Here is a 9,839-nt window from a genome sequence, read left to right as displayed (position 1 = left end):
TGTCTGCAGGTTGTCCCTGCCCTGCCTCTCCAGTCCCCTCGCGGTTCCTGGCCCCACGCAGGTGTCCTCAGTCTCTGAAAGCTCACGCCCCGCCCCGCGGGGGGTACCAGCTGCGGTGATATTAGAGATGCACAAAGAGCGGCTGCTTAATTGTATTCATTGTGACACAAAGTAATGAGACTGAAACGGAAAAAAAAAAGAACCAGATCCGGGGCTGGTGTAGACAAGTCTTAGTGATCCCGGGGTGGTGGGGTGTGTGCGGGAAGGGAAATGGCCGAGCCCCAATCGGGAGGAAGGAGGAGTGCGCCCACGGAGCAGGTGGAGCGAGCCTGATGGGGCTGCGGGCCTGGGCCAGACCCGCTGGGCTAGGGGGCGTGGCGCGAGGCGGGGGCGTGGCTATAGCGGGGGCGGGGCCGGAGCTGCGGCGCGAGGGGCGGGGCGGGGAGCCGGGCAGCGGCGGGCGGGAGGGCGGGGCGCGGCGGCTCCGCGGCGCCTAGGCTCGGGCGGCCGGCCGGGGCGCACTCATTCACGCGGAGCCGGGGCCGGGAGCGCAGGCGGCGGCAGGATGAACAGTATCAAGAACGTGCCGGCGCGGGTGCTGAGCCGCAGGCCCGGCCACAGCCTGGAGGCCGAGCGGGAGCAGTTCGACAAGACCCAGGCGAGCGGCGGCCCGCGGGGGGCGGGGGGCTGGCGGGCGGCGCCCTCTCCCCTGTCCGCTCACTCGCGTCCCTTAGGGCCCGGCCACCGGCCGCTCCCCGCTCCCTCCCCCCCGCATCCCCTCAGCCGCTCAGCCTCTCACCCCCCGGCCTTCGCGGTCGAAGCCGCCCCGCGCGCAGGTGAACCGGAAGCGCGCGCCGGCGCCGGGGCCTGAGGTGCGAGTGGGGACGGCGGTGGCCGGAAGCCGAGACGCGGCGGTGGTCCAGCGGGGGGTCAAGGTGAGCGCGGAGCCCAGGTGCGGCCGGCGCGCCCCCGTCCTCCGCGCCAAAGAGCCGCCTGGTCTCCGGGAAGCAGCGCGTTTCCTCGGAGGAAGCCCGGTTTCCTCCTCGCCGGGCTGTCTCCCCGCCGCGCCGGGGCTGGTTACCTGCCGGGCGAAAAGTTTCACGAATGCGGCCGGACTTGTTCGCCCGAGCGCGGGCCCACGCACACGCCGGTTCCCAGCCCCGATGAAACGCGGGCGGGCGCCCGGCAGACGGGAACTTCCTTCCTGCGCTTCCCACGCGCCCGCGTCGCCCTCCCGGGAGGTTATTTTAACCGGGAAACAATGGCGCGGGCGTGTATTTGGACGCGTGTTCCTGCGGGGAACGCGCGATGCCGGCGTGGCTGTGCTTCTGGGTTTTTTTTTATTTTATTTTTTTCGGTTCCTTTTCATTTTACAGACACCGAGGTGTGCGGAGGCCTGGGGGAGGGGAGCGCATACTTCTTTATTTGCCCAAAGAAGTCAAGCAAGGCTGAAATAGCCACAAAATTTTTTTTTTTAAAAAAAAACACCTTACTTTCGAAATAAAGGAGGCCGAAAGGACCTCCCTTCCTCCCTCCCTCCCCTGCCGGAGGCTGGATGGTGACGGGTGCGGCTGCCATTAGCAGGTTCCTCCCCGCAGAGAGCCCCGACTTCTGCGGTTGCTTTCAAAACAAGTTAGCACATTCTGCCTGCAGCAGCTGTCTTTTGAAATAAGAAAGACCCAGGGGGACCTTCCACCTTTGTGCTTGTGATGAGCGATGAAAGTGATCATAAAACCTTGGGATACCGAGGCTTTCGTGCCAGAAGTAACCTGGCCACAAATTAGTTTATCCTTGTGCTCATCCTCCTCTGGCCTACGGTATGTTTTGTTTTGTTTTCCCCCTCAACCCGGATAGCCCATCATAAAAACAAATGTGGCATTTAAAGTCATTAATACATAATCGATTTGCCGGAACCTGCGGAAGGATGGGGAGAAATTTAATGGGCAGAGAGAATCTGGATGTTGTCAGAAGCTTTACTCGGGCGCTGATTTTTTTTTTTTTTTTTTCCCCTCTCTTGCCTTTGAGGAGGAATAAAGAAGCCTGGTTGCTCCATTAGAGAGGATGGGATTTAAAGGGCTAAGTTATTGGTCAAACTCTTGGGTTATTCTAAGTCAGGAGCAACCTTCTTTAATGTCAAAGAGAAGGGATCTCGGATATAGATCCGCACATTTTGGTTTGGAAAACAAGGTGTTTTGTTGGTGTTTGCTTGTTGGGTTTTTTCCTGGGGCTGAGAGCGTTCCTTACGATGAATAACTTTCTAATGGGTGAAACGAGCATTTGCCGGTTCCAGGGCTCGCTCCTTTTTTTTTTTTTTCCTGGAAAGATAGAGTTCGGGTTCAGTGTCTGGCTTTGCTTGTCTTCAGGGTGACTTACTGGGGATGTAGGAATAGGTTTTGCACATGGTTAATATTTAATTAGATCGTTCCCAGAAATATCTAGTGAGCTGCCAGCCGGACCCCATTGGTGGGAAGGACCCGGAGAGCTGAGGTTGCTGCTTCTGGACACAGACGAGCACATCCAACCCACGGACCCGCCTCCCCTTTGGAATACGCCGCCTGTGTCTTCATGGTGACCACAGGGCCCTGGGTTGCAAAGGAGCACTTTGGCTTCCTAAGATTTTACATCCTTATGACCCCCCACCTTCTTTCCTGGTGGGCTCCAGGGTGAGGAATAGGAAAAATGAGTACAGATTAGCTTTCTCAACAGGCCACACCCCCTGTTTTACAAAGGCCCCTCCCCACCCCAGTCAGGAGTGTTCAGGGAAGGTACCTGGTACTTGTGGTTGTTGTGTGGTGTGTGTGTGTGTGTGTGTGTGTGTGTGTGTTTGTAATCCTAGGGGGAGTGTCCAGAAGGCTGGTCTCTTCTTCCCCACGACTTCATTCTCTTTGGTGATAAAACCCCTTTCCAAAATGGATGTCAGAAAATCGTGTTGGCTTGTGGTTGTGTTGTCTGAACACAGATCACCACGATACAGCACACCTGCCTTCTGAACCGGAAAATGGCCTGTACCCTTGCAAAGATGGTGCGGTAGCATGGAGGGTTCGTCTGTGTCCCTGGGCCAGTTGCTTAACTCCTGAATCTCATTGTCTCTAAAAATGGAGATAATTCCATCCACCTCCTGGGGCTGTTGTAAGGTATAGAGATCAGCCCCTCAACAATGTGCCCGTCTCCTGATTCCTGGAACCTGTAGAGACAGTCCTTGCTGAGAAAATGCTCATCAGCTGACCTCAAAGTGGAGCGAATAGCCTGGGTCAGCCAGGTGGGCCCAATGCAGTCACATGGCCTTTAAATATGGAAGAGCGATCCAGTGCTGGCGCCTTGGAGGTGGAGGCTGGGGCCGCTCTCAGGGAATGCGGTGTCCTCTGGAAGCTGGGAAAGGTGGGCATAGGGTCTCCTGCAGAGCCTCTAGGAAGAAAGCTGCCCTGCTGGCACCGGGACTTTAGCTCCATGAGACCCATTTTGGACTTTTGACCTCAACTGTGAGATGATAGGGGTAAGCCACCAAGTTTGTGGCGTGTTATTATAGCAGTAATAGGTTACTAATACATACAGAATGCAAAGCAGGTAGGACGGTGCTCTCAAACTGCCAGGTAGTCGTCCTTCTCCCTTCCTTTCCCGCCCCCACAGAGCCTTACAGTTTCAGAGCCATTTCTGACCAAGCAGACCTCCCTTTGAGGCCTGTTATGGATGAGGACTCAGTCTTGGAAATGCTTAATTCCAGTCTTGCTTTTTCCTTAGCTCTGAGTCCCTTTGCTTCTCTGGGCCTCAGTTTCCCTTGCAGGATGTGGAACTAGATCCCTAAAGCTTCCCATGAGGTCAGCACAAGAGAGGGGCCGCACCTGAGTGTGCCAAGCCTCGTGTGGAGCGGTGAGCAGCCCAGGTGTTAATGGTGGGGAAGGGATTGGACGGAAGGGCGACCATCCAGCTCGACGACACATCCCCTCTGCAGCCTCTGGGGGCCGAAGTCGTGTAAAGATGAGCACTTACTGCCGTTCAGGGCTTCTCAGCCCCTTCTCCCGTTAGAACAGCACTGTCCAATAGAAACCAAGTACGAACCACGTGTACCACTTCCCATTTCCTAGCAGCCCCATGAAGAAGTCAACAGAAATTCCTTTTCATCGTATCTGTTCTTGAGCCTGGTGTCTTCAAATTAACCATTACAACATGTAACTACCATAAAAACTATGAGTGGGATAGTTTACATTCCTTTCCTCCTACTAAGTCCTCAAAATCCGTGTGTTTGACATTCAGAGCATGTCTGGATTTGGGCTCACACACTCAGGTGCTCAGTGGCCACACGTGGCCGGTGTAGACAGCACGGTGGGAGAATCACCTGGGGTGTGGGGGAGGCTTTTAAAAATGTCAGTGCCTGTTACCTGAGATATGGAGTCATTTGGTCTGGGTTGGAGCCCAGGGCATTGGTTTTTTTGTTTCCTTTTGTTTTTAATGTTTTCCTGCCAGGAATTCTTTAGAATCTCATTATTAGAGGCAGACCACAGGACAAGTGTTTGGGAACTTGAGTTTCTCTTTGGAAAAGCTGTTCCCAAACACACAGTACTCTCGGATTCCCATGCTTTGCGCCTGCTGGTCCCTCTGTTCTGACTTCTCCCATGTATGCCCATCGCCCCCTCCATGGAGTCTCCTCTGTGATAGGCAGGTAGGCTCACATGTGCCCACCCTTGCATCTTCATGTTCCTTACAAACACTGTGGTATTGTAACACTCTAAGTCACTAACCCCTTTCTGGGCCTCATTTAAATATTTACCAAAAAGATCCCAAGTTTGAGAAGAAATCTAAGCCATGTGGTGGACAGCCAAGACACCCCAGCTCCGTCCCACCATTGTCATGGGGATGGGGCAGGCCTGTCTTCTCCCTGCTGTGTTCCCCGTGCAGGCAGGGTGCCGGGCACCTGGAACAGATGGGTTGAGTGGCTAAAGGAAAGGCCAGTCAAGGTTCCTTTCTGAGAAGGACAGAAAGAACTAGGCGCACAGCTACCCTAGGACACTGCCCCCAAAGCCGGCCATGAGCCACTCCAGCCGCACTCACCTGCCTGCTGAGGTCTGTCATTGGGGTGGGTCATGGGTGGTGAGCTGTGCCCTTCTATCTGGTTCTGTCCTCTTGGTGATGCTCAGGCAAGCAGCTGACTTCCTGACTCTGGGCTGCCAGAAATCCCCTGAGCCTCCCCCTCCCATCAGTTGACTTCTTGGTCCAGATGGGGGTGAGGATGAAGCTGCTAGCTAGACCTTCCCTCACTCTTCCCATCTCTGATGCTCATTTGTCCCATGACATGTTCATGAGGACCACATGCTGTGTCTTTGGGCTTGTTTCTGGTGCCTTGGAGTGTGCTATAGGAAGAAAAAGATAATTTTTTAAAATGACTTTAGAGAGAGGAAGGGAGAAGGAGAGAAACATCAATGTGAGAAACATCCCATCAGCTGCCTCCTGCACACTCCTACTGGGGATTGAGCCTATAACCAGGCATGTGCCCTGATCAGGAATCAAACCCATGACCTTCTGGTGCCCGGGACCACACTCCACCAACTGAGCCACACTGGCCAGGTGAGAAAAATCATCCTTGTCCCCTCCAAGAGTTTTCATTTAATGAAGGAGGTGAGGGAAGGACAGGTGTGCTGTGGCAGAGCAGTGAAGAACAAGACTGTGCCTCAGTCGGCTCATCTGCAAAGTGGACACGATAGTTGTACCCAGGTCATGGTCATGAGAGTTGACGGATCGCCTGGTGCTGGTGCAGAGTAGATGCTCTGTCAGCATTAGCTGCTCCCTAGAGCCCAGAAGGGCAGGTCAGACAGAAAGAAGTAGAAAGAATGTCCTGTTGGGTCTGTCCCTGTGCCGTGGTTTGGCAGGGCAGGAGTGGAGCCAGGGCTGCTGGGGAGGGAGGCGGATCTCCAGAAGAGCGAGTCTGCAGGTGCTCACGGCCCCCTTCCCCAGGACAGCAGGCCCGCTTCCAGGGACATGGTCCTCTGGGAAGGTACTCCAGGGAATCCCCAGGGAGTTAGGACAGCCAGCTTGTGACTCCCTTGGCAGAAACGCTGCCCTTCTGACCTTGCTCCAGGCCAGCGTGACCTGGGCAGACAGGGCCGTTTGTGAATGAAATGAGACTGGGCACTCGATTGCAGCAGCTTGCGTGGAAACTGGAGTCGAGTCTAGGCCTGCTTGGCTGGGGGACAGGGAAACCCAGCCGGCTCACCTGAGACGCCGGCCGGGCCATTGGGCCAGGCTCTCCCTTGTCCACTTGATCTCGAGTGGGACTCAAATATCACCTTGTCTGTGAGGCCGAGGACATGGAAGGTTGGGCACGATTGCTTCGCTTCACCTGTGGGCCCCCTAAGCACTACCCTCTGAACCCCAAGATTCTCAGGCAGGGAGGTGTTGGCTCCTCCTGTGTCCCAGCACCCTGAGCATGTGGCTCAGGGGACACACTCAGTGCGCGTGGATTCCATGCGAGTCTCCCTTCTTCAAAGCCGCCACTTGGTGAGGCCTGAAAGGCCACGGCTCCCACTGTGGAGAAAACTTTGGGCGAGGCGGGGTTGCTGCTTCTCCTGCTGAAATAAACAGCCTCAAACTGCAGTAGGTCCGCCTGCCAGGGAGTGACTCAGGCCCCTGGCTTGTGGGACAGACAGGTCTTAGAGTGATGTCACCAGGGCCCAGGGAACGAAACCGCCTGGGGTGATTCCCTATCCATTCTGGAAGTGGAACTTGGGGTGCATCTCCACCTCCTCCTTTGTTACCAGCAGAGCTGGGGCAGAGGTGGCAGTGGGCTGGGCTGTCCCGTGAGTGGCACCATCCTTCCTGACTCATGCCCCTCCTCCTGGAGGGCAGGTGGCCCCAGCTCAGCCCTCGGGTTTCGTAATTGAGAGTCTGGGATATGAATGAAGAGAAGTGGCGCTTGAAGCCTTAGGACTGGCTTCCCCACTGCAGAAGTCCCCAAGCTGCAGATTCGTCCCAGTGCTCCCTGCTGCTTTGCATGTGACCACATCCTAGCTGCCGCCTCGGCTACAGAATCCTGTGTTCGCTTTCATCAATGGCCTTTGAGGTGGCAGAAGCCTTTGAATGAGATCCTTCTGTCCTTCCAACAGCTCTGGAAACGCCAAAGCAGGATAACCCGCCTCTCTGCCAGTCCCCGGCCCGGCTCTTTGAAGGACGGTTTTGTCCCCGCCGAGAGCCGCTGTGAAGGGTCATGATAACAGTACAAGGAGACTTAGGTCTGATTCATCGCGGGGTTGGTTTTTAAAATAGAAACTGTTTTATAGTCGCCTTTAGTATTTAACCCTCGTGGCTAAGTTATTAGCTGGAGAAAGAAACACTCACCACCTTGAATTTAACCAGCACTTGTATTTGAAAGAGCTTTTGTCCATTCAAGTGTTCACTCTTTCATTCAGCCAATAAAGATTTATTGGCAGCCAGGGCCAGGGTTTGGGGACTGGAGGTACAGCAGGGATCAAGACGGACAGGGTTCCTCCAGCCGCGTGTCCAGGGTCAGAGGTGGACAGAGAATAAGTGGTACGTGAGATAGTAAATGTCCCGGGTAAAGTCAACAGGGGATGCGCTCCTCCTGGGGGTGGGTGAGGCAGACCCTCCAGGAAGGGGTGTTTCAGCCCAGAGCTGGGAGGTGGGGAGCCACAGCGCGGCCTGGAGGCGGGACCTGGCTGGCCTTGTTGGAGGGACAGAGGGAGGCACACGTGGCTGGAACACAGCACGATGCTTTCGACAAGCTGCATGTGTGCTTACCTTCCGGAAGATGGGGTTTTCTTATTCCTGCTTCCCAGATGGGGAAGTGGTGGTCTGGGAAGGGGAAGTTTCTAAAGCGGAGACTCCCCACTTGTCGGGTGGATAGGGATGCAGTCTGAGGTCTGGGAAGCTGCGGCTGCACTGTGGAACTGGGCGAGAAGACCTGTATTTGTCCTCAGGCGTGGGCCCCTGGGGAAGGGGCCTCCCCGAGTCCATGTTCCTCCGTGGTGAATATCGCCCATGGACTAGAGGATGTCATGTCTCCCCGAGAACAGTCACTCGGCTCAGCCCCTTGCCGAGCGCTGTGTTCCCAGCACGGTGTTGCTGTGCGATGGGCTGAGGAGCCGGGAAATGCTCACGTTCCATCCTCAGTGACTATGCCTTCCCTGTTGCCCCCTTGACTGTGGCTCTTCCCAAACTTCCTGGGGCCCCTGTGCCCTGCGTGAAGCCCCACAGCTGATGGGGCAGGGGCTGGGTTGCTGTGAGCAGCCCTTGACCGGAGCCTCCTATGTGGCCCTCTGGCTTTGCTGACCGTGTCCATGGCCGAGTCCACCTCAGGACCCAGCCTCTTGGGGAATCATGCCTGTGGCTGCAGTTGCAGCTGCCTCCCAGTCTCCTGTCTCCTGGGTCAGCGCCTGCTAAGATGCTCCCTGGTGTGTGTCCCTGCGTGTGGCCCGTCCAGGGACGAATGCCATTGTGGCTCTGCCCAGCCTGGTCCTGGGATTGTCTCCACAGGATTTTTGTTAGACAAACAAGGACAGGATTGTTCCTGGAAGCAGGGCAGGTGTGGCCCAGTGGGGCCCTCCTGAGAGGCCTCCCAGGATGTCCCCGCCCTGGCCACAGGACAGAGCCACTCCTGGAGGGAGCTGAGGTGAAGCCCAGGCCAGGTCCTGGGGAGCCGGTTCCTGTGGTGGGACAGAGAGGCTCTCTGCTCCCTCTGCCCCTCCCCCCAGAGAGGTGGCCCAGGAGGCTACTGGGTGGAGTGAGGTGCAGACTGGGCACTGGGTGGGTTGTGTGGGGGCTGAGAGGACAGTCACCAAGGGCAGGTGGCCTGTGTGGGGCTGAGAGGACATTCACCAGGGGCAGGTGGCCTGTGCTGCAGCTTCCTCGTCACAGTCTACGGGGGAGGATGTGTGGGGCTCAGTCAATATGTGTAAAGTGCTTAGAACAGCGCCAGGCAGGGCAGAAGCACTTGGTCAACATTTCGTCATTGCGACCTTGGGCAAGTGGTTAACTTCCTGAAGCCTTGCCCGCCCGCTCCCAAGGTTGCTCAGATTGAGGGAGATCACAGCTGCGAAGTGCCCAGCAGTGTGCCTGGCACATGGCTGAGCTGGATAAGTCACTTTCTTGTTAGGTGATCGAGACCTGTGGCGTGAGATACACCTTTCCATGCTGTGAGGAGCTGGCCATTCTGACTGTGTCTCTGGTGCAAGCTCGTGCCTCCCCACCTCTGGCCTGTGGCCACCCCAACCTCATCCCCACCTCTGGCTCTGGAGGGTCAGGCTCTCCCTCACCACTGGGCACGGGGTGGAGTGAGGTGCAGACTGCAGAGGCTCCTGGGTGTGGGCTTGTTGGATTTTTCCAGCACAGGAGCATGGGAATGAATGCCCAGGACTGTTAGCCCTCCCTCCCGGTCCAGGAGGCACACCTCTGCCCACCCTCTCTGTCCTTGCAGACCCTCCAGCTTGCTCCTTCCCCAAAGCCCCCCGGCCCGCCTGTACTGCTGTGGTCCTGCTTCCCTGCCTGTGCTCAGGAGTGGGGAGAGCCGTTCCCTGACTCCCTTTCCCCACCACTCAAAGCTGCTCCCTTTCTCCCCTGGGGCTCAGAGAAGCTGACAGATCCCCAAGATGGTGGCCACCTGTCCTTCCTCCACCCAGGGCCCTGCTCTCCAGCACTGGGTTTTCCCTCCTGACCTGAGGGCCCCAATCACCCATCCCACTCAGCCTTGTCTCCCTGGAAGACAGTTCTCTCCGCTGCAGGGATCCCCTGACCACCGGGAGGGGCTGCGCCTGCTGGTCAGCACTGCTGAGGGGCTCTGGCGGGGGCTGCAGGGGGCCCAGGGAAGAAGGGTTCTTCAGGCACGCAGGTGCGAG

At 56.8% G+C, this 9,839-nt stretch overlaps 1 protein-coding gene across 8 annotated transcripts in view; it reads left to right on the top strand.

Annotated features, from left to right (window-relative positions):
• The first annotated feature begins 475 nt into the window (after positions 1 to 475).
• HIP1R (huntingtin interacting protein 1 related) overlaps positions 476 to 9,839 on the top strand; it is a 29,199-nt gene continuing 19,835 nt past the window's right edge. For 5 of the 8 annotated variants that reach the window (XR_004974824.1, XR_004974825.1, XR_004974827.1 and 2 more), the window contains exon 1: positions 476 to 658. Coding sequence is in view for 3 of the 8 variants with exons in the window: in XM_036353627.1 (XP_036209520.1) it covers positions 566 to 658 (93 nt within the window). In the remaining 5 variants the exon portion in view is untranslated. The remainder of the gene's footprint in view (positions 659 to 9,839) is intronic. The other 3 variants (XR_004974823.1, XM_036353625.1, XM_036353624.1) reach the window with 3 other exon arrangements.

The sequence above is a fragment of the Myotis myotis genome, unplaced genomic scaffold (assembly GCF_014108235.1).
Source record: "Myotis myotis isolate mMyoMyo1 unplaced genomic scaffold, mMyoMyo1.p scaffold_m19_p_20, whole genome shotgun sequence".
In the NCBI taxonomy this organism is placed as follows: Eukaryota; Metazoa; Chordata; class Mammalia; order Chiroptera; family Vespertilionidae; genus Myotis; species Myotis myotis.
This window is presented reverse-complemented; position numbering and strand designations above follow the sequence as displayed.